Source organism: Protomyctophum parallelum (genome assembly GCF_964188405.1).
Source record: "Protomyctophum parallelum genome assembly, chromosome: 8".
NCBI classification, from domain to species: domain Eukaryota; kingdom Metazoa; phylum Chordata; class Actinopteri; order Myctophiformes; family Myctophidae; genus Protomyctophum; species Protomyctophum parallelum.
In genome coordinates, this window is record NC_139703.1 from 14,046,392 (window position 1) to 14,072,367 (window position 25,976).

A 25,976-nucleotide genomic window follows, 5' to 3' on the forward strand; every position below is an offset into this window, starting at 1 on the left:
TAGGCTGTTCCCTCTTCATGCTGATGGAAACCACCCTGAACCACCATTGGCGGTCATGATTGATTATTAACAACAAATCACGCTGATGCACCTTGACATGCATCACTGTCAGAGAGCAGAGAGGAGACAGCCCAGAGGCAAAAGCTCTCATGGTGGTGCAGTTTAGCAATATAATGTTTGATCTTATCAACGTCCCTGGCGGAGGCCTGGAAAGAAAAGCTCAGCTAAAAATTCGCTCCTTGCAGCACAAGTTAAATTAATCTTACTGTGTAAATAGGTTGAAACGTGTTAAGAGCTTCACCTCACCCAGTGACATGGAATAAATAGGTTGCTGCTCTGCCCAGAAGGCCCAGACAGAACAATGTCTATGAACATAATGTTCTACTGTACATATGCCAAGCCCTTCCTATCAATGTTTAATTAACACAGATTAAATACTTTTAACAGTTGTATTGTAGAAGATGTATTTAGGGGCTGTGAGTCATTGTTCTTGACCGTGATTGTTCATAATATATTCACGACACGTTATCATCAACACTCCTAAAAACCCCATTAGCGATCGCTAAAGTGGCAGCATGCTTCCCTGCTCCACTTCCAACCTGCGCCCTCTTCCATCCAATACTCTCTTCTATTCATTTCTAATGAAATGAATCATGAATTGAACTGAATTTTATGAAGCACTTATTTATCCGTTTACAGATTTTTGTTTTCTTTTTTAAAGGCCTACTGTTTAGTATTAGGAATACTTGGTATTGTAGGATGTATGTTATTTCTTGTCTCTTGTTGTCTGTACTTTTATCCATTCAAATGCTGACCCATGCAGGTGCCTCTGTCCTCCCCACATCATGCCCTTGTGATGCCCATGCACACACACGCATTCATGTACGCATTTACACACGCACGCACTCACGCACGCACGCACGCACACACACACGCACGCACGCACGCACGCACGCACGCACGCACGCACGCACGCACGCACGCACGCACACACACACACACACACACGCAGCCACGCACGCACACACACGCTCACTTGCTCACTCGCTTTAAAAAAAAACACTGTCTCCTTTGACTAGATGTAACCCAAAGTATCGTCTTTTCTGATTGATTCTATAATACATAAGAGTAATAGCACTATCGAAAAAAGAAAAAAAAACATTTCTGGAAATAGAAAGCAATAATCAAGTCAGTCAGTCTTCAGATAAAACAGTATCTCTTTTTTTTCTTTTTTTATATAAGGGACAGACAGTAGGCTGACAGGAAACGGGAGAGAGATGGGGGGATGACATGCAGTAAAGGCCGTGTCGGGCTTGGGAGTCGAACCTGCGGCACACTGCGACTGGATTACCAGTCCGGTGCCCAGACCGTTACGCCACGGCCTGGGCCAACAGTATCTCTTCACTTTATTATGTTAACACCGCTAACTGAAGTACTGACAGCTCCACTCATTCCCTCCTTCAGTTACCCGCTGTGCCAGCATAGTGGACATGAAATGATAATGAACACTTTCACTATTAGCATATCTCTATTACTGAGAAAGGGGTTCCCAAATGAGACAGGTGATGACTCCATCAGACCCAGTGGACACGGTGAAATGAAAGATCACAGCCTTGACTTTATCTTAACCACAAAAATCACATTTTGTGGATTTTGGGATCCACGTGGGAGAGTCGTGGCTCCAATGTGGATCTTAGACATACTGTCATATGACCATGATTATAAAACAATGTATAAGTTAATATACATGTATGCATGTATTTCGTGCATTCAAAGTTTGGTACTGATGGGTTCAGTGGTTTGCGCCAGACACATGCATGCACATGCACGCCAAGCCACAAGCACTGTGACAGGAGAAAGTGATCCAAGTGCAGTTGTAACTCAGGTCCATCTTACTAAGAATAGACAGATGGTAAATACACACGGGAGATGTTCCAGCCTGACGCCCTGTGTCTTATTTAATTGAACGGACTCACCCCTCTCACAGTGTTGACCTCCATATCCTAGAGGGCAATCACAACTGAAGGAGCCCCATAGGTTGACACACGTCCCCCCGTTCTGGCACGGACTGTGGTTGCAGAAATGTCTCTTTGCGGCACATCCTGTGGAAGATGTGGAAATGAAATGCCTGTTAAGTGTGTTTGCTCTGAGCCTACCTCATTATTCTGTCGCAGTGGCAGAGAGATGTTCCTATCAGGTAGCAGGATCATTTCACAGCATCTTCTCTTCCCCGCTGCGCTCGCTACTTTACTGCGGTGTTAAACTAGGCAGTGGTGGAAAGTAATTGTATTGTATTGATTGTACTTAAGTACAATTTTGGGATACAATTTTTTTAATTTCCTTTTTCTACTGCACTACATTCCAGAGGCAAATTTTAACTTATTTGACAGCTTTAATTTCAAGTTACTTTGCAGATTTATATTATTATTATTACAAAACATACATTAACCTTAAGCCCCATTTTAAATCTCATCTACGGTACAATCTACAGTACAATCAAAACGCATTGCATTGTGTTGTGAGCTTGAATTATTTTTGAAAAATCTTACTTATACTTTGGTAATTTACGGTACTTAAAAAAAAAAAGGAAAACCTTTAATCCAGGACTTTTACTTGTAACCATTTCTATATTGCTGTATTGCTACTTTTACACAAGTAAAAAACCTACAAAAGAAACTAGGCTATTCCGGTAATGCACTGTACAATGTTCACAGCTGTAGTAGATGAAAGTAACAGGGCAATCGTGAACTTTAAAAAGCACGCAGATGGCAAACAGCAGGCCGTCGATGTCACATATACTGTACCTGGCAAAGTTCCATTGTTGGCAATGAAGCTGGCCATGTCTATCTGGCGGTTGTCAATGAGCAAGTTCTTCATGCAGCCGACAAACTGGCGGTTCTGAACGGGGAAGTCTTCGGGGAGCTTGGGCACTCCTCCCAGGAGCAGAGGGCCCGTTAGGTCCAGAGATCTGATGAACAAAGAACCAGTGGTGTAAAGTAACCAAGTACACTTACTGAAGTACTGTACTTAAGTATAATTCTGACTTACTTATATACTTGAGTATTTACAATTTCCAATACTTTTACTTCTATACATGGTATTCCACTCCACTACATCTCGGATCAAAATGTTGTGCTTTTACTCCACTACAACTTTAGTTACTTGCTTTTTAGATTTTTATTATTATTACAAAACATACAGTAAACACTTCAGTTCTATATACATTTCGGCCATGAATAGCCGGTCTACAAGCTCACAATGCCTCGCATCGCGACACATTGTGAGCTTGTAGATCTGCTATTTTCAAAAGATGTTTATACATTTGAAAACTTGAAATGGCACATTCTGCATAATGAGTACCGGTACTTTTACTTTTAGTACTTTAAGTACGGTACATTTTGATGCCAATACTTACTTTTACTTAAGTACATTTTGAATTCCAGACTTTTATTTGTAGTTAGTAGTTCTATACTGCAGTATTGATACTTTTACATAAGTAAAAACATAAAATAGGGACACCAGGTTGGCAGTCTGTAACAACACTGGAACAGTAGACGTTAAAAAGGTCACACGAACAGTTGTGCTGAGTCATTATCATTTTCCCTGTCGGAGACTACAGAATAATGATGATGAAGAATACTTCACTTGATTTATCGTCACCGCAGAACTACTAACTTGGAATGAGAGCTTTAAATACAAAGCAAAGAATCTCTGTTCAATTACAACTCCTATATTATAGCCAATGTCTATCTTGCATACTTACTTTTTAGATCCTGATTGGCTGCCCTGGGCAGCGCAGGTGTAGTTTCCAATCATGTGACCAAATCTGAGGGCCACTGAGGTGTCACAGTTATCCACGTTCACAACAACAACCTTCTGGTCTGAGGGTCCCTGAGGCAGTCCGGCCTGGTTTAGGATTGGCTGCGTGGTGACAGACAAAGTCATGAATATCATCCTGTTATGAAACACATGAGACTCCTCTCAAAATGCACACAATAAAACCCTGACTTCTGCTTGGCCATAAGTATGTGCTCAACAATACTTCTGTGATGACAATATGATGGGATTAATAAAGGATTCTGCATGAGTATAAAGATCAAAACGCATTTGCAATGAAAACAAATGTTTTAATTTCTTTGTCGTCATGAGTTTAATTTGACCTAACAGTTGTTGAACAATGAAATGCAAGCATGTGCATATGAAATACTGTTATGTTATTTATTTCACTGTGTTACTACAGTATGTTGTACACTGACCGTTTTGGTTGTCTGTGTGTATGAAAATAACCTAAAAGACAAAATTACTTAGAAAACATAGCTTGGTTGACTTACAAATCTGTTCCCTCAATTAAGCTAGTTTCCACTAATTTAATAACACACACCAAAACAGCTACAGCTAAAAGCAGTGGCTGCTAAACACACATAGTGCATGCACACACGCACGCAGGCACACACACACACACACACACACACACACACACACACACACACACACACACACACACACGAAAGGGGCCTGCTCTTCTCAGGCCAGAGGTCCTGACAAAGGATCTTTTTCATTGTCAGTGAAATCAATGGTGGGAGCAACAAGAGGAGGCGGCGTTTGGGGCGAGAGAATAATGATCCTGTCAATAAAGGTCACAACCTTTTTTCAAACAGCACCGTTGCTCTGAGGTCATGTAGAGCTCATATCATCTATAAGTATAGGTTCAAGCTGCTGCCACCGTGATTAGAGGAGCAACCTCCCTCCCACAGAGAGTCTGCAGGAAGGACGCATGAATTCATACAGCAACAGACTTATACCAAGACCCGCCCCTGCCTACCTCTGATTGCCCCCCCTCCTACTACTAGTAGGAATTATTAGGCGCCCGCGCGGGGGGGAAGGGGGGGGCTAGGGGGGGGGGCATTCTCACATTCTAATACAGCTATAAAACACCACACTTGCAGCCAACTCAGTAGCGTGCCTCATTAGTCAATAGACACACCTCCCGGGTTCAAATCCCGCTGCCGCCAATATTTTTCCAACAACCGTGGACTACTTTTTGGCCGATAAAGTGAAGTTTTAGACCACGACGGAGGGGTGCAGTCTCTAGCGAGAGACACGAGAGACACCATCGAGTGCGCTAAAGCGTGCGAGTTGCCGTGACGAACGTTGCGAAGCCCCGTTCGAGTGGAAACCCGCTATGGACAGAATAGTAAATCCTCGTCCCCCAGAGTTCTGCAAATAGGGAAAATTGCGAAGGGGCAGTCACCATTTACTGGTACTGAGACACCGGCACCATTTCCATGTTCACGAATGTGACACAGGACTAGAGGCGAAGCAGTTCCACGTGTGGCACAGAAGGGGACGTTCGGTAGGCCAATCAGAGGCAGCTTGGCAATAGTCCGTTGCTGTACTGTATGTATAGACCGATTCACAGAGGGGTGCCCTGGGCGCGGCCATTACTGAGGTGTAATCCATGGAGCAGGTGCTCCGTAGGCCAGGTGTAGCTAATCAGTGCTGTTGCTCTTAATGGTACACCTCAGTAATGGCCGCACCCAGGAAACCCTCTGTGAATCGGTCTATACATGCAGGAAGGACAGTAGTTCCAGTGAGCTATCCACTGGTCCAACAGGATTTAACAGGAATTAAGACTGGTCTGGGGTCCAGTAATGATAGGAGGCCTTGGGTGGGGTGAGCGCAATGCTGATAGGTTAAGAATATGCACAGGCTTTTATTATTGGTTATCTTTAAGTGCAATTAAGTCGTTGTGGAACAATCCGATATTCTCAGCAAAAGACATGGTTGTAATACAATCAAATTAGCCCCTCAATCTTCCTCCATATTATAATTTCCTGAACATTCTACAAAGGGGCAGCCCTTTGTGACTGTCTGATCCCTTACTTTAAAGTTGCTAAGATAGGTTCCCAGTGGATTGGACAGAATTATGTTGTCACCCAAGCAGACATCGCAGGCGTTACTTTAGGTCAACGTTTGCAGAGAACACTACTCCTTAACTTGGAAAGAACAAGAGCACAAGAGAGCCACAGCACCTTATGTCCACTTATGAATGAAGATGAAACAGCAACATCAACTTTGGAGTATTTAGTAGCCTGTTCAACAAATGTATTTGTTGTATTGCATTAGTGATTTGATGCCAATGTGCACATTGACTATTCAAAAGCATTCTGGAGAGTGACAAGACAGCAAAGAGGAAACGTGCGCACAGGAAAATTATAATGCACCACAGTCACACTGCAAAGCCTGAGTTTCTTTTCAGTTCACCCGTGTTGAGTCAAAGATCAGCGCGTTTGCGGCAAATTTGTCGACGATGGAGCGAGCAATAAAGCAAGCGTTGTGAAATAGCCTGTTGGGATTGTCATAGTTTCAAATCATCCGATACGCTCTTTTCCACGGTTTCCTTCTGCTATGCGAGGTCCAAATCAGACTCTGGGCCAGCTCCGCTGGTCCTTTCACTGACCTATCCTGTGTGCCATGGCACCCAGGGGCCCCTGGCTTACTAAACTACAGCCACCATCAGTCACGGCTGTTGACTCTCCTATAATGACTGTCTGCTAATGCCTTTTCTGCAGAACAAAGCCCAGTCCTGTCAACGCTGATTGGAAGGTACATATTTACTCACAGGACTACATTAAACAGTGTTCTCACATGCCACGACAGGGGATTGTGGGGATATGAGTATCCCATCACCCGTCTATGACAGGGACACGCACATTCGCACAAGGAGGTTCATGGGCCACAAACTACGCAAATATGGCATCTGAGATTGACTGGAAAGCCATAGCAACCAGAGGGGTGGCCCTGAAGCGCCGTGTCCCCCGTTCAAAACCCAGAGTCAATACTCCTCTCTGCTTTTCTTCTTCTCCATCCATTTGGTCCTCTCCTGCCTCGCTTTTCTGTCCTTGCTGGAGAACAGAGAGTGAGAGAGGCACCTTCCCCGGGGCTGCATCATTCACTGCCCGTGGTCCCAATGGAAGCAGAGCGGAGCACAAAGGCAGCGGTCATTGCCATTCTCCACAGTCCCCACTCCTCTGAAAGGCACATTTCAATCTAAAATGCTCCCCCCCCCACCCTCCCGCCTCATCCTGCCCCACCCCCTGCGGACAGGGACAGGCCAGTCTAGGCCACCGTGGGATACCTCAAGAGGGAGGAGCCGTCTTTCTACCTCGGTGACTTGCAGGACCTGGACTACATGAGCTCACCGCTGTAGAGGCTGAGGACTTTGATTGGAGAGATTAGTTCAACTAGTGCAGGGTCGTGGGGTTCAGTTTCTCTCCTCTCACAGGGCCTATTTTTATAATGTCCCATATTAACTTGATGCATTGCAGTCATGGGGACAAAGAGGCTGGTGTTATAAATGACATATAAACCCGGGGAATTCAAATGTTGCAGAAACAAAAGAAACAAACAACGTTTGTCTCGTGGGTTCCAGTCCAGAGCTGCTGCATTACCAACGTTAACAGCAAATATGTCAAACATTTACATGTAAAAGTACTAGGTCAACCTAAAGAGCCAATGATTCAGGGATTCATTGGACTTTGGGGTTTGTACTAAAGTGATTAATGGAGTGTAATGTCTTTCCTGGAATGGAACCAAAGCGTTTTTCGTCCAATGAGCCACAAGATGTTGTTGTGCCCTCCCTGCATTACTTCTGCTGGCTGGAATCTGACACGGCCATGTTATCATAGACATTGAATAGAATATCCACGCTGGGGGAGTTGCCTGGCAACATCTTTATGATGCAAAGTGACTTCCTGAATAGGCGAAAATGTAACATCCTGTGTGCTGGTCGGGGGGGGGGGGGGGGGGAAGTTACATACATTCTCCACTGATTTATTTCAAAAGTTGCCCCTGTTGAACCATATTTGTCAAAACATAGATAAGCGTCTGTCAACTGAAACAGTCGTTTTCAAAGTGTACCTCAGGGTACCTTGAGGGAGTTCCAAATAGACCCTTAAAGGTGGAACAGAAGGAAACAAAAGGACCCTGTAACCTGTAAGGGTCAGAGTTAAGGGACTCTTATTAACCACTGGGCTAAAGCATAAACACATCTCTTGCTCCCAGTTCAGCTCACCAATTTCTGTCTGTCTCTCTTTTGTCTCTCTTTCTCTCCTCCCTCATTCCAATGTGTCTAGCTGACACACTGGCACTGTTCCAGATCATCCACTGTGTCTAGCTGGCACACTGGCACCCTTCCAGATCATCGGCCTGTCACCGATAACTCTTTGGAGTGACACAGCAGCGGTGTGCAAAACCCAGGGTGTTAATTTAATTCAGAGGGTAAAATGGACCACAGTTGTGCTGCTCAGTGCTGCTTTTCATTTATGGAAATCCAGGTGGCCAAAATTTGATAGTGATAATACACGAAGGGCGACGGTTATCAACAGGGCAATTATTGTGCATACAAACTAAACCTGTTATGTCTGCTAATCCATTAAAACTGGGAAAGCATCTGTGTCATATTAGATTTTTGCGTCGGCTAGTAAAAATAGCAGATATACAAGTTCACAGTGCGTCACTTCGTGCCGCGCTGTGAGCTTGTACATCTGTTGCAACAATGATGAGTGGTATTCCTGCTGTCACGACTCACGGGCTGGTTAGACCAAATAGTCCTGCTCTCCCACTATCCTGCCATCCTCTGGCTTCTGTAAACGGACAGGTAACATCCATTACCAGTAAATGGGTTGCGTGGCATCTTAACCTAGTTTGAAACTAACCAATCACAAACCGCCTTAAATGCATCTCTCCAGTACTGCGGATCGTCCCCCTATGATAGGGGACCACATTGTCCTATATTCTGTTGCTTCTGGTGTACCTTGTTGTAATAGTGGACTTGGACCACATGCCACTGTCCGTCACTGACCCCTCCGAGGATGTACGGTGACACTGTAGTCTTGGTTTCACCTGAAATCAAATGACAGAGATGGCACTGTCAGGTATGTGTGTCCTGAAAAAGGAAAGTTTTTGCACAAAATAGCAGCTCTACAAGCTTACAAGGTGTTGCGGTGCGTTCTGTTCTGAGCTTGTAGATCTGCTATTGTTGCTGCACGACACCATTATAAGAGGAAGAATAAAATATGGTTTAAGTGATTTTAAACTATTATTTGTCCTACCTGCAGAGAATGTGAGCTGGATCTGCTCGTTGATGATTTCCATGGCAATGAAGTCGTGCTTTTCATTAAAACGACCGTTGTAGAGTAATAAACCGTTGGGCTCTTTGGTGGCAAATCTGGAAAACAGAAGAAATGCAGATATTCTTGACTGTCAAAATATGCATATACATAAACAGTGTTTCATTTACAGTATAAAAAACTAATTGCTGTGAGTAGGTTGACTGTGTAAATGGTGCACATGGACATACAATGATAGGCATTGAAAAGAACTCCTAGAACTGTACCTTGTACCAATTTGTAGGTCCTTGCCCTCAATCCCATTATTTAACACTGAGTGCCACACAGGTAGATTAGATTGTATTCATCTTTAGGTTACTATTACAATTAAGGCACTTAGCAGATGCTCTCATGCAGAGCCTAAACTAAAACATGAACCCTGTGTTGACATTTTCACGGTAATTAGGTAGAAGCAGCATAAGTATATATAATGTTACATTAGTTATTTGGGCAGGTACAGTGACAGTACAGTACAGTACAGTAGAGGGTACAGTAGAGGGACCCCCACACGGTAACTCTTTTTCTCAACCGTTTTCTCAACCGTTTCGGACGCGGGGCGGCTCGCAGGAATCGGGCCGGCACCCTGGGTGCGTTCCTGTGGGTCTGGAACTACCCCCACCCACCCACACACACACACACCCACACGGAGTTGCACCACTCACTTCACACGGGTGTGATTTTTAACAAACATATTGAGGCCGGATATCTTCAATTGTATTCAGTTATGTCCCTTATTAAGAGAAATGTCAGATGCATTTAAGATTGTTATCCTTTACTTCTACTAAGTAAGCAGTGTGCCATGTGATTTGCCAAGAAGAAAAGAGGGCAATTTTAACAATGCTAAAATATTACACAGTTCGCTGAACAGCTAACCGGGTTAGGGGTTAACTATGAGACAGACTGAGACCAAGGGATGCAACGCACGCACGCGCACGCACACGCACACGCACACGCACACGCACACACACACACACACACACACACACACACACACACACACACACACACACACACACACACACACACACACACACACACACACACATCACACTACAGAAACACAGAAACTGCATGCCATGATTGAATAAGTACTGTACTAGTGTACTACAGTGTGAGATGAAAAAAAACTGGGGCAATGTCAATGCTAGGGGGGTGCAGGAAAGCCAACACTGGAAGTAACTGGAAGCAAGCAGATGCATTAAACATAGACCAGGAAACAACTAGAGCTTCAAAAGACATTTAGTCACATTTAGAGGAAGATAAAGGCAGCTGCTGAAACCACCATCTGAATTTCACCTTTCTGTTTACGTGGAAGGAGGAGTGGGCTTGCATGCATGTTGCTTGTTTTCATACTAATGCTATACATTAGAACATTTGAACACAACATCACATATCTGCACCTTCCTAACAAGGGATCACTCTGCCTTCTCTGGGTTTAAATGTAATTTACCTCATGTATACATGACCACCAATATAGGATTTACCCTGAATCATCTTGGTGGGGACCACACAGTGAAGAAACCAAGAGAGTCCTCTCTGACAACTGCTGACAAACCTGACATTCCTGCGGTTTTCTGGTATTATTACTTGCTGCCAGGCCCAACCCAGCCTGTTCAGACAGTCAATGGCTTCACTGGCATGTGATCCAATAATCCAGTAATAGGTCGAATTCACTCTTATTACAAACAGTCTGAGTGAGAACCTCAGCTTGATAAGAGCAATCAAATGCGTTCAGATCCAATCAAAACTAGTGTGGTTTTGCACAGTTATTAATCAAATGCACATTTTAAACTACTTTTCTGACAGATTGGGTTGATAATTGAGTTGCAGCCAGCATGTAAACATCATCACTGTCAAGACGGCTGCAATCATTTGTTTTTAGAAGAAAGGTGTAATTCACACACCCACTGTATATATCCCTCTGTCCTTTGGGGGTGGGGGTATCTCTTGTGTGCACTGCTGTTTGTGCACTTATTCCTAATCTAGGAGTATGGCCATGGGACATGGCATGCTGACGACTAGCTAACAAAAAATATAATCATGAGTTCAGCATAGGATAGCAAAGGAGACATAATGATGCATAATATCACAGACAAAATACTAAGAATGTTGTGATTTTTGCTTATTTTCTTTTAGTATAAATGAGGCTTTAGCCTTCAAGTATCTGACGTATCGATTTAAAAGGCTTATCCGCATTGCCCCCCGAGCCCTCTGAACTATAAGAGTAATCAGCCGGAACTAAACACAGACTCCATTGGCATCATTACACGTCACATTAGGCAGCCGTCAGTAGAAATAACAACCAGTCCACCATTATGTAGAAACCGTGTCATGGCACGCGACATGGTGCAATAACACACATAAGATGTATACAGGGGTGAAAAGAACTCCTATGACTGAAAGCAACATGGCTGATGCTTGTACAAATGCTTTGATGATTGCCAACGAGAGAGATAAAGAATAAATGCACAGCATCATCAAGGTAGTTCCTGAGTCAAGCTGCGCTGCATCATAATACTGGCAGGGAAAGTCTTGTCTAATGCAAATTTTAACAATTGTTTTTTTTGGTGACTATACAGAGCATAATTCATTATTAGATAATAAGAAGTTCTTAGAGTTTTTCTTTTTGTATTCCTTTTTCTTTTGCACATCTTTGTGTGTCTGTATAGCACAGAATGTGCTCAGTTGATTGGCTGAGCACGGAATGTGATGTATGATGATGAGAGCGCCGCTCACTTTACACGAGTGTGATTTATTTTTACTATGATCATCTGAAATCATCATTTCTTGTTTTTGTGAAAATGAAAAACAAACAAATATAAACAAATAAATAAATACAATAGAGCTACAAGATATATTGCGATGGAGTTGAAAACTTGAAATTAACATAATCAATCAATCAATTCAATTAATATCATCAACGTACTATTATCCCTGAAATTCTATCATTTTTGTGCAATTTCCTTCAAGCCTCGGCCAGTGTGCCGGCGTTTTCTTGGGCCATGGTGTTGTTGTTACAACAAATCCCAGAACAAGCACCGCCTGTGCAGGTTTACAGTAAACAGGATCTAGATCTCTTAGCTGCTCTTTATGGCCGAAACCTGATCAATGGCATCTCAGGTGACGGGGGCTACACGCTGAGCTCGCCTGCCTCAAAGCCCCTAGACATTGGCAGCTTTTACGCACCGACTGCTTTACATCTCATCTGAGCAGCCAGTGAAATGTAGACAGGCAAAACAAAACAAAAAAACAAACTGGTCCGAGCGGTTCTTCATCAATTACACTGCCATCCGAGCCTCACACGGAGAAAGCCCAAATCCATAAAACTCACAAAAGGCATATCGCTTTCACCAACACCCATGATTAGCGTCAACCTCTGAGCAGCGTGTCGAAAGTGACAAGTATCTCAATAACTAAAGCAGTATGCCGGGACACATTTCCTCTGATAGCTTCCATTAAGTGCTCGCCATTGTTGCTTATATTTCATCGCATGGCAGCTCACGACAGATTCTCATTAACACGGAGGTCCTGCTGTGTTTGCATGCGTTCAGTATTCATAGGTCATCTGTTTCTTCCAGAGCACTACTCCCCCCCTCCCTCCCCCCACCACACATCAACCACCAACAACTGGCAAAGCACATCACTTTTACCGCGTGTCAGACGCACGCACGCACACACACACACACACACACACACACACACACACACACACACACACACACACACAAGGAATAATGTATGCAACCACATGTGCAGTGTGCACACACAGACAAACAGACAAAAGGAAGCATAAATATCAGCTTCACCTTGATTAGTGAGACAAGCGCTGACTCTATCATAGCTCAGCGTGACTACACTGGCATTGACTGTAATAAGAACACAGTCTTGCAACTGGGATTGTTACACAAGGCCCATCTCAAAAAAAAAAACACAGTCTTCCTCGGACATCGGGGATGACCATTCATCTTCCTTAAGCTTTCACACCACATTGCATTTTGCAGCACACTGGGTTTTTAAATACATTTCGCACTGTCTGGTACTCTGTATTCCTAAACACAGATAACACACTCCCGTGCCAGAGGTCCTCTATAAAAGTGTCCCGTTAAGTGATTTCATTATTGTTATAAAACACCATTATGGTTACATAAAGTGTGGGGTCAGAGGGTTTAGGGGGCTATTTAGGCAAATGCTTTACACTGCTGACTTGAGCATGCAGGCGAAAGTGAGATGTCGGGGGCGGACGATTAGCGTGGAGAACACTGGAACATGAGTGGGAGTGAATGAGGGGGCACCGAATTGCGTGGGGGCGATTGTCTCACACGTTTGCCTGAAACCCAAACTGGTGAAAATAGCAGATCTACAAGCTCACACAACGTGTTGCTTCGCGCTGTGTTATGAGCTTGTAGATCAGCTATTTTCACACTATGTGTTTTCTAATTTATGGAATTCCGTAGATGCTTCCTTTTTTATTTCTTAATGAAAATACTGTAACAATCATAGAATTTGTTTCGAATTCACTAAAAATGTGGGAATGGTGAATGAGGGGGTACCGGTGGAACCACGCGGTCGGTTGCGTGGGTGGTGGGGGGTGTAGTGTCACAGTACTCACGTGAGGGAGAGGGTGAAGTGGAAGCGCTGACGAAGGCCCTTGAAGGTCAAGAAGGACTGTGGAGGAAAGTTGCGCGTGGTCATCTCGCAGTACGGCTTCTCATGGCCGCCCGGCGGACACTCGCACCTGAAGCCGCCCACCAGCAGGTTGACGCACGTGCCTCCATTCCTGCACACTCCTGGGGCACAGCGGCCTGAACGGGACGACAGCTCACACCGCGCACCTGAAGTAATAGCAAGACAGAGAGAGATTGAGAGAGAGTGAGAGGGGTAGACAGACAACGATGGATGTGTATTAATATTGTGTGTGTGTGTGTGTGTGTGTGTGTGTGTGTGTGTGTGTGTGTGTGTGTGTGTGTGTGTGTGTGTTTGTGTGTGTGTGTGTGTGTGTGTGTGTGTGTGTGTGACAAATAGGTTTGCTACAGCTGTCAATGTGGCTGCATCCTCAGGGACACCACACACGCACACAGCCATCGTTCTCCCTTACAGCTTGTCACATGGAGCGGTGTCTTTATTCACTCTACACTGCAGCCAGCACAGCGAGGGCCGGGCCACGTTACACAGTCTGACATCCATCACGTGACTCTCTGCTGTGAGCCAGAGACAGTGGTTGGATATCAGACGGAGCTTCAGATTAGGGCTGGATAATTAACCGAAGATATATCTAAACCGAGAACTGACTCATGTAGGTTAATCGAATAATCATATACGAATAATCATATACTATTAGTAACGCCCGTCTTGGGCGACGGGCGTTACTAATAGAAAGGACAAAGAACTTCGTCCTGGGCGCTGGGGGTGTTAATTAACCAGTTAATTACTGTATTAAGGACCTTGCTGCGTTTTTTCGGGAAAAGGGCGACATAACGCATCAAAGAAGGTCTGTAAGGACCTCTACACTTGCTGGTGGTGGTGTGTGAAAATAGTCTATCTGCCAGCCCTACTTCAGGTCCAATCAGGCTGACAGTGACAGAATCTGAGGGCGTGTTTGAGGGGCGGAGAGATAATACAGCAGTAGTGGTATATACAGTACAGAGTACAGCAGTAGTGGTATAGCATACAAGAAGTGCTTTTATAGAAGTAGAGATACAGTACAGTACTGTATACAGTATACAGTAGAGTTGGAATACAGTGTCTGTGGTAAAGTAATGGCTTAGAACACTATCATTGTAATGGTATACGAGGGCTATCAAAAAAAAATATTCAAGTTAGAATCGCGATTCTAATGCCGTCCGATTCAGAATCGATTCTCATTTTCCAAAAATCATTTTTTTTCCTTTTTTTCATTAAAAAAAGAAAAAAAAAGAATATGCACAGGTACTACCTGTGCATGCAATGCATTATGGCCTGGGTTTCTGCATAGTGCATTTACTACCAGCTAAGCTAAGCCTGCCAATTGTATTTCTTTTACACCTGTTTTAATACTAATGTATTGTTCTGGTATTGAGTGAGAAGAGATTTTGTAACTTTTGTACTGGTTCAAATTTGTGCAAGCTAAATAAATGAGACATGTTCTTACTCTTGGATTTAACCTTTGTGTGTTTAAATCATTCAGTTGATAAAACCTTTACAATTATACAAGCTTTTTACTAAATGTACTCTGCTTTCATGCCAGAAGACTGGAGTAGATCATGCTAAAATTCTATTTAATTGTTTTTAATAAAAATAAAAAACTGCTTTAGAATCGGAAAAAAATCCTTTTTGAATCGAGAATCGGAAAAATCGAAAAGATCGTTTTTGATTCGAATCGTCACCCCAAGAATCGGAAATCGAATCGAATCGTGGGACACCTAAAGATTTGCAGCCCTATATACGATACATCCAGTAATAGTGGTATAATGAGGCAGTGAGAGAGAAGAGGGGGAAACTGTGTCACAGTGCGTGGAGCGGACTGCCATACTCCACATCCCCACATGTGCCATTTGTCTCCCGTCTCCGGATGGGAGGCTGCTGGCACAGTTGCTAGGTTGAGACTGGATGCTTCCATGCATGAACCGAGAATCTGTGTCAGAGCCACTCAGTCAGTGTGGAACACTTCCGCTGTGCGCGTGGTTAGTACTTAGTACTGACTGGCACACATAGGGTGCAGACAAAGATGCATAGATCATTGACAAGCATGCCTCTTGTTTACTCCAATACCATAAATCACTATCCCTATGTCAATTGGGAATACACAGGTTATTATCATTGTAGGGCCATTTCATTCAGATGAAATCCCAAGGATGCTGCAGATGAGACTGGCAGTAAACAGCCTGAACCGTAACTTATAAAACTGGAAATGTATCAATTTGATTTGCAACTATAAATTTGATTTCAACGGCAGTGATTAAAAGGCTGCATTACGCTACAAACCAACAACATGCAGCTTCTAATCAGCCACTGTACTCCAGCAAACCATGACAATGTGTTAGCATTTTCTTTCCAATGTTGAGTGTTCACAAGCAATAACTTCCAGTAAGCCAGAAAACAAGTTTTCTGGTTAATAATTGAGCCACTTCATGCTCTCAGCAACAAGCTTATTGTGTCTCTTTAAGCAATGGTACTACAGGTGAATAAGCACAAAACTATTCCTGTCCTATCAATCAGAATGACAGCAACAGATGAATATACACAAAAGGTTTAGGTTAGTTTTAGTGCCCCCCATTAATTTACACAACTTATGTATTATCTCATTACATGTGCACTAATGTGCATATTATGTAAAACATAATAATGACTTAGTAGATGAGGTCAGAACATTGTTTTTTTTAATGTGATCAGTAACTTATTGTTTGGAAATCTACAGAAGCTCTCTTAAATTATGTTAAAAAAAATAAACAAAAACAAACAAAAAAACAATAATAATAATAATAAAACTGAAAGTTTGAATCTGAGTGGTTAAACATTGATTTACCATGTAGGGTTGTTGCTTTTAAGAAGCAAGAATGGATGGCTTTCATGAATGTGTAATGCGTCACTAAAATAAAAATGCTCCAATTCAAATGTGTGGTTTCTACTCTGGAATATACATAGTAAACCGTATTGCATAAAAGCAGTATTTCTAGTTTCGAAATAATGCATAGAAACTAACAGAAGTTAAGTATCTGGTCTGCTCCCTGTTGACACCCTAACAAAGCACTGTTGTCTCGACTGTAAACTGGGAGAAGCAGTGTGTGTTTTCCTCAGTTGGGTATTCCTCTGGGAGAGCCCCTCCTGCCACAGGTGCATGGCTGTGGAACAGCAGCTCTCTGGGTTGCTAGGTGAGCAGCACCGCGAGGTGGGGAGGAGCGCATGTCAGCTTATAGTCACAACTCCACTGAACGGCCAATCAATTATTTAAGCAGCATTTCCTCTGCTCTACTTGCAGCCCTTCCAAACACTACACACTGTTTATTGTCAGCATTAATCATTAAGGCTATACAAATGTACAGGGATGGATCACATTGGTTTGGACCAGCATGACCTCTGTGGTTCCTTAAGGTCATCTGTATTGATTTATTTAACAGGATTCTCCAAATATTGTGCCATTGAATCAAGAATGTTGCTCCCACAAACTGCATAATTGATGAGGGACTGATTGAGAATTTAAATTGCAAAATTATGGAATTATTAATTTAAATAATAGGGACATGATTGCTGGATAAAGGAAAATATAAAGCTCTACTGCAGGCAGGGGAACATATTTCAGTATTAACAACATATAAATGCCGCTGTGAATCTATAGACCAATCCATTACCATTAACTGATTAGCTGCACCTGGCCTACAGGGCACTGCTCCATGGATTAGTGCCCTGTAGGCCAGGTATAGCTAATCAGTTAATGGTACACCTCATTTTAATGTATTCTTAGATCAGTGGTTCTCAAACATCAGAGTTACTGTAAGGCTCCATTTGGAACCCCCATCGGCACCTGGTACTCGGTATCGACCGATACACAAGTTGTAGGTATCGGTATCGGGATTGTATTGGTAAATGTCTAAGTGAAGATGTAATTAAGCCTAAAGATTATTACCAATGATTGGTATGACTGTTGTCTATTACACTGTGTACAGTTTACCCCACAGTGGACTAGGAGAAGCACATGTTTCTGGGCTGCTAAGTAACAGAAAAGCATCATCTTCTCTCCACAGTGTAGTGGCAAAACCCCTGAGGGCAATGTGACAACACTGAGCTCTGGGAACCTGAGAGTAGACTGGGTTCGCACTCGCACTATAACAGACAGGGCTTTTCCTACTAAAACCCCAGCACCTTTTCTGTTAGTGAAATGTGAGGACACATGTACATTCGCGCCGCGTTATGGGCTTGTAGATCTGCTATTTTCACAAATGTATTTATGAAATACTTTTGAGAAATGTTGGAATTGTATTTAATTGATGAAAAGTTGTGATTTTTTTAATTTAAACTATCTTTTGAAATAATTAAAATGTTTAAATATATGAAGGAAGAGAGACAAACGCCCGCCCGCACGCGCACACACACACACACACACACACACACACACACACATACACACACACGTGATAGACGAGGGGGTTAAATTAAAGGTCAACATTCAAATTGAACATTTTCAACATGCATTGCGCACAACATATCACGATGCAAGATGTTGTTAGTTTTGTAGATCAACTATTACCGTACATACATATATAATTTGGGCTTGAGTGGTTAAAGTATCACTCTGCCAGTGTTAAGCTTACAGTATGTTTAGTTCAGTTTTTCAAAAGGTGTGCTGCACACTGCACACTGACTGCACACTGCCATTCCGTAATGCGATATACATTCCTAGAGTAAGCTAGAAGTGCATTCATGAATATTTTTCACTTATTAATACATAACCAGAGGCCATTGAGAAATTGGCGGTACACTGATGAAATATTTCTACGGGCATATGCAAGATGATAACAGTCACAATATAATACAGAATAATTTAATCTACCAGCCTTGGATATGTCGAGAAAAACAGCTACAGTGTAAGACCAAAATGTAGGTTATTCAGTCTGGGTCGTCTGTCAATCTGCATACTGACTCAGACATGCTAGATCATTCACTATATCCTTATGAACATTGCTCCTTCTCTGATAGATTTTCCTTGCTTTTCTACCCAACCCAACCGCCATCTGGCACCGCCTACGGGCCAACAGTTCTGCCTCACGTACATGGTACATGCGCACGCACGCACGCAGGCACGCAGGCACACACGCACACACACACACACACACACACACACACACACACACACACACACACACTCACACACACACACACACACACAGTCACACACACATACTACACAACACAACACAACATCCTATGCGCATATGATCACAGCTATTCAGCGCTTACTTACCTACCCTCCCACATGGAGTGAGCAATTTAACATACGCAGTCACACACGCCCACGTACAAGCATGCGCACCGCATGCACGCATAGTCACATACATACACACACACACACACACACACACACCGAGTAATTGAGTCCAACATACTTAGGCACTGAGCACAGTGGGGAGAACAGTGAATTCAACGCTCACTGAGGCAGAACAGTGGGAGATGTAGATTACAGAGAAAAATCCATCAAATAAAAGCAGTCGTTTTCAACCTGACTGAATGACCTTGTTCGAACAAATAGAAAGAAGCAGACAGGATTATTGCGAGACATCGACGAAATTGACTCTGTTGTTTTGGTAATCACAGCAGAAAATAAGTTCCAATCTAATGGATGTTCATTAAAATAATTATTCTGTATTGGCGTGGTGTCAAGACCATTTTGGACAAAATCTACATAAATCTGCTTCTTCTTTGAAACATTAGGCCTATTAAAAATTCTGATCAAATTTTGCTGTAGTACAAAAGTAGGATTTATGGTTTGCGGTTTTATAAACACAACATTCGCAGTTGGCTCCTCTTCTCTGACTCAAGGACACCAGTAGTGTAAGTGTACTCCTACTGCCACTAGGTTGATGGCCAGAAACATTCAGATTCTGAACAGTCAAACTAGAAAAAGTGTTTTCGCTGCCCCATTGTACAGCGGCAGGGCTTAAGTGGTTAACACCGAGTACACAGTGAAGTTACAATCGCACTAGGGCTCCATTTTTGCAACGCAACACTCTTCCATGGGCTATAGACTGTAAGGCTATGAAGCAATATAGCACTAACGGGCAACGGATAAGGGATCTATTAAAGGCAATGGTACGTGGACTGGTGATTGGTTACATTTGGTTTAATTATTGTAACGCCCAAACCACACCTATGCATAATATAACGGGTAACGGAGGTGTTTAAGGGATTTAGACAGGTAACCAAAATACCAACTTTAGTGGGGGAACACCCTTTCCCCACTGCTAAATCCCCAAATAGTGGCTTTAGAAACATGAGACAAAAATGGAGCCCATGTCTACATATTATAAAGTAGCGGTGTACTGCTACTTTACAAGATCACATTTAGACTAATCACAACACTAGATGTAATAAAACCACTACACAGCTTCAAAGAAGACTAAGAAAGAAGGAATACAATCTGTGTTTGACCTACATAACCACTCAACGAAGAGCGGGGAAAATATGCTGATATTCATACATATTAACATACCGGAATATAGATTCCCTCCTCCATAACTAGAGTGAAAGTAGACAATCTTCAATACCTTGAGGTGCATAATAGTATGTAGACAAAAAGCCACACGTATACCCAGTTAAAGCACTCTCAGTTAACAAAAGTGTGTGTACGCAGTTGTAACTCAGCAATACATCAAAGTACCTTGTTATTTTTTAAATATGGAGCCTCAGAACATTCTCCAGCAGCATCAACCTTTACTCCTTTTATCTGTTGTTTTTTAGTACTTTTTATCCACAGCAATTTTGCTTTTACTAGTGCATGTGCGTGCGTGCGTGCGTTTCATGCTTTGGGGGTGGATACAGGAGACACTCTCCATCTGTAGCCATCCATAATTAATAATTTCCTTATTGCTGTCAGAAATTCTCCTCTGCACAGATAAATTGCTGTTGGTTTTGTCGCATCCACGTCTAGCACACAATACAAAAACACTGCTCCCTCTGCAGGGGTCTGACATTCATTTTAGTAAAGATTGCTGGAAGGAACGAGCAGACCGCTAGAGTACATTATCACGCTGCAATGACAAATCAGCCCTCTGCTCTGAGACACTCTTAGAGGTTTGATCATATCAGCTGTTTTCTAGGGAGGTTGGGTAAATATATGTATGTATGCGTGCAGAAAGATTACCAAATAATAACTTGACAGGTGCAAATAGATATCTTGGAGCTTTCAGGTGCAATGGTAACCACGAGAAAATAGGCAATAGGCAATTTGTTTAAAAATAAAGATACATTTTAAACATTGTCAACTACTTTACTCATCTAGCAGTAAATAATACTAAGGGGCAGCAGTGCCCATTTAAACGTTTTCCACCCTAAAAACAATATATATATTAGTTGTTATATATTGTGCTGTCCCGGCGAGAAGCCTTGTATCTAAAAGTAGTGACAATAGCAGATCTAGAAGATGTTAACGGCCAGAGGTCTAAGTGAGTTAAGGGGTCAGTAACACATGTTTTTCATGGTACTAATAACCAATCTAGGCGACGCATGTAGGAAACATTTAGAGGCGTGTTTGTGTAATATGGCTGACTGGAACCAGGATTATAAAATCAATAGTCTTGACTAGAATGGCGGCGAGCACAGCCGCTAACAAACCTACACCTACTGCTCTGGAAGCCAATCATGCCACGTGCCATTATGAAGGCCCCAGATTGTTCCCACCCAGAGTTTCTGTCCACTGTCTCTCTAGTTGAGCAAAGTGTTGCTACAAAATCAATAACTCATCACTCCGCATCTGTCTGCACAGTGCACAACTGGGGTCATCCTTGTGTCAAATGCTTTACAGTCTGTAAATAAGACACATTCAATAAACAAGTGAGAGGTGACAGTGAGTGGAGCAGATGTAGGCGGTCAAGATCCCATAGGGCTGTGGTCAAGGAAGGTAAACCAACCTCTGAGCAGGAGTACAGCTTATTGTGTTCAACCAGTTTATCTTATCACATCTCATAACAATTATGTTAATTATGCCAGTTAAGGCATAAAACCAATTGAGTGTTCTCACCTGTGTAGTCATCGAAGCACTCGCATGTGTAGCCTCCCTCTCTGCTGCGGCACGCGCCGTGAGCTCCACAGGGTTTAGAGTAGCACAGGTCGATCTCCGTCTCACAGTAGTCCCCCGTGAAGCCAGTGGGGCAGCGGCATCGCAGTCCGGCGATCGGGTGGATGGGTCGGAACAGAATGGTGTCGGACGAAACGAACGGCGCCAGGCTGTCGAACTTCAGCACCGACACACACTTCATGTAATTCTCACAGGGCTCGCGCAGGCAGATGTTGTCGTCGAAGGGCAGCACCTGCTGGGAGGAGATGCGTGCCAGCAGGCTGCGGTTCAAATAGAGCCTCTCCTGAAGCTCCTCGGAGCCAAAGAACTCTGCCTCCGCAGCACCGCCTTCGACCTCTCTCCCGGCCCGCTCGCCCCCTCGGTTAACGCCTCCAGGCCGGTGGGTGTCTCCGGCGGTGGGCACGGCCACAGACAGGCTGACGTTGAGGATGCGCGCACTGACGTCGGTGTCGTCTTGGACGTTGAACACAACCACGTCCTCACGGTCGGCAGAGAGGACGCAGGCTACCCCGTCCAGGAACTGGGCGAGCAGCAGGGACAGGAAGTGCTCCTGGGAGGTGTTGGCGAGCCGCAGCGTTATGCTGTTGGACAGCATTTCATCTGTGATGATGGTCACCTGGAGGAGACACTGGGCCGACACTGAATGGACTCCATCTGAAATGGAAGAAAGGAAGGAACAGGAAATGTCAAATTGATACTTTTCAGCCGATGAACTTTTATCTTTAACAAAGAAAACCTTGGACGATTCTAGCACCTATATCAAAGAAATCCTCCATGAACATTGAACAACGTATCTATGAATCTTTGATATGAGAAAAGCTTAGAAATCCCATCTTTCCTCAGAGCTCATTTATACTTGAGACAAATGAAAATCAAGGTCACTGATTCTCTGCACTAGCTTACTGTTTTGCTACTGTAGGAGACATCAATGGCTTCCACTGTATCACCACACTTTATGCATCCCTATGTAAAACACTGGGTTGTTACGAAGACACGGTCAAATTTGAGATTTAAATTCAGAGCGTGCAATTTCAGTCAGACAACTGAATGAATTTAGAATATATATTTAATGAGCATAATTGAGCACAGATATATGAAGCATAGATTGGCGTCAGGGCTCTGTCCCCATTCATTCCCTGTAACATTAACATTTTAGTTGAGTTATAAGCCAAGTAGAATTACAGGGATTGAATAAGACCCTATGCAGGGGGATCTAGAAACAGAGCCTACAGGTGGATGCTGGGGAGGTGGTGGGATTTCATGAGCAGCAGGTTAGCAGCAAGCGAGGCAAGGAGACAGCAGCAGCGACGCACGTCAGCACAGCAGAAGAGAAGCCAGGAATGAGCAGGTAGGCAGATACGTTTAAATAGCCGCTCTGATCAGGTAAAGAGTGCATGAGACTAGTCACCAGATCAGGGAGGCGCGTTCACGAGTTGTCTGCCTGAACTAGCTGCGCAGGCTTCGCATCATGTAATGGAGTGGCAAAAAAGGGACATAGACCTATGAATTTTGGTTGCAGACTATAATAGTGTTTATTAACGTCAACCTGGTAAAAGGCACCCTGATATTTCAATAGATTTTCTAACATTCCAGTACAACATTGTACTGTAAGCAAAATGCTTACAGTACAGCTTACAGTACTGAACAACAGGTTACTGCACGCACGCACACGCATGCGCGCGCACACACACACACACACACACACACACACACACACACACACACACACACACACACACACACACACACACACACACACACACACACACACACACACACACAGTGAAAGAAAGATCATATGCTCATCCAATGCGAAGTACACAGAAGTTACACAAAACTGAACCTCCAGCTGGTCCTAACTATTTGCAATGTTGCACAATATCAAACAGGAACGTTCACTCAAATGACAACGTATGAACGTATGGTCCGTCATGTGCAAGCAGCAATAGAAAGCAATGTATATTAAACACAATGATCGGAAAATACCATGCATGAATAAACACACATGGTGCTTTGAGTCTATTGGAACCAAGAAATGTATGATATTTTAGTGCTCAGGTGCACTATTAATGAACGGTCATTATAGTCTGATTAATGTGCAAAACGGTGGACAAAACATGCAGATTTGTTTTAATTTTAGGTTAAGTGCGAACTCTAAGGTGTGGCAATTGCCATCCTCTGAGACCCCTAATCACACCCCTGTGCAAAACCAGTTTTAAAACAGCTACACAAAATACTGTTTACTCAATGTCAAACATGTCGGTTTGCACATAAAACCCAAAACAATGGGATGTTTTTTTCCCCCAAGTATGTTGTTACAAGCCAAGACGACCAACTACCAAATGCCAAGATTGAGACAGAGCACAATACGCTACATTGCGAGTTTCCAAACAGTAATTTCACGCCCTTCACAGACATTCTTGCCTTATCCGGAAACCCCAGGAAGTGAAGTGAAATTATGTTTACTCACTAAATACACAATTGCCCTGCTTTGTTTAATTGTCTATTTTGATTTGATACATTTCTATTATTATAAAATTTACAGTTTAGGATTATATATTATTACAGTATATCTACATCATCATTGCCTTGATGACAAAGCATATCTCAGCCATCAGTTATACAATGCCCACAATTTCATGGAGCAATGACTTTGTTAAAGGGACACTTCACCCTTTTTGCAACCAGATCTTATTTTAAGGATGTTTGGGATACAAGAAACACTTTCCTGGGGTTTTTATGTAGGTAATATGTGTTTTTAGATATTTTAGTATTTCCAAGTATCAATGATGTCATGGACACTGGTCTCACTTACTTCCTAGACTACATGTTGTCTCAGTAAGACAGCCATCCCCCTATCCACAAGGTGGAACAGTGCACCAAAGCATTATGGGAATTGTAGTCCAGGAAGGAAGTGAGACCAGTGTCCATGACATCATGGACACTTTGAAATACTAAAATATCTAAAAACACAAATTACCCACATAAAAACCCCCAGGAAAGTGTTTCTTGTCTCCCAAACATCATTAAAATAAGATCTGGTTGCAAAATGGGTGAAGTGGCCCTTTAAGCAGATATTCTGTCCTGCTCTCTGCATTATAAATCAAGGCAGTACAACGAAAAACTGCTTATCAGCAAGTATCAGCCAAGTCTTTTTCCTGGAGCACTCAGGCGATTGCTTACTGAAGAATAAAATTATAATGAAGACCTGAATCCCAGACTGCCTCATCTAAATAAAAACTAACAGAAAGAAAAGTTTTGTTTGTAGCTAACAAACACAAATCATTGTTAGAAACAACTTACAGACTGCTCCAGTCAAGAGTCAGTCAGGTTTGGTGAGGTGGTTCTAAAATTTAGAATCTAAATGGACCTTTACAGATCTGTGACTCTGAGAGTTATGGGGGTCCTGGTCCTGGAAATGTAAAAGTTTGAGAACCACTGCTCTAGTGTCCAAAAACAAATCTTAAGATGCCAAAGATTTTTCCATGACACATTTGGCAAAACTAGTGTGTAATGAGTGAGGTCAAAGAGTGACAGTCTGTTTGTTGCCTATTACACTGATGACCTGCAGGCTTTCGCTTGCTGTGGAAGCCAGAAGGGCAAACACAAAACGCATATAATCAAATCAAACCTGTCACGAAAACAAGCCTCAACCTCCACCCCCCCGCCCACCCCACCAAAGATAATCAATAGGACGCTTTGTTTGGGGGATTCTGGAAGCCGGCCAGGGAACCGAACCCGTAAGCCCTGGTGGAACACAGAACCCACACAAACAAACAGCATTGCCCAAAGTTACCGGATCTCTGTCTGGCGCTGGGCAAGTTTAAACGCTGAGTGCCAAAGGGGGAAAGGAGAGCGATAGAGCAAGAAGAGCAGAGCGGACCCATGTCTGACACAGCTTTAATCCTGCTGCTCTCAGTCAAGCCACTCCAGCACCAGACCCATGTCTGACACAGCTTTAATCCTGCTGCTCTCAGTCAAGAAGAGCAGAGCGGACCCATGTCTGACACAGCTTTAATCCTGCTGCTCTCAGTCAAGAAGAG

General features: G+C 43.2%; 1 protein-coding gene across 1 annotated transcript in view; it reads right to left on the reverse strand.

Annotated features, from left to right (window-relative positions):
* Positions 1 to 25,976, reverse strand: part of celsr2 (cadherin, EGF LAG seven-pass G-type receptor 2) — a 67,524-nt gene that overhangs the window by 21,360 nt on the left and 20,188 nt on the right. Inside the window, exons 2-8 of the mRNA XM_083771504.1 lie at positions 21,877 to 22,587; positions 13,780 to 14,002; positions 9,114 to 9,229; positions 8,816 to 8,904; positions 3,764 to 3,921; positions 2,805 to 2,968; positions 1,977 to 2,102 (exon numbers count right to left, since the gene is read on the reverse strand). Of these exons, the coding sequence (XP_083627630.1) occupies positions 1,977 to 2,102; positions 2,805 to 2,968; positions 3,764 to 3,921; positions 8,816 to 8,904; positions 9,114 to 9,229; positions 13,780 to 14,002; positions 21,877 to 22,587 (1,587 nt within the window). The remainder of the gene's footprint in view (positions 1 to 1,976; positions 2,103 to 2,804; positions 2,969 to 3,763; positions 3,922 to 8,815; positions 8,905 to 9,113; positions 9,230 to 13,779; positions 14,003 to 21,876; positions 22,588 to 25,976) is intronic.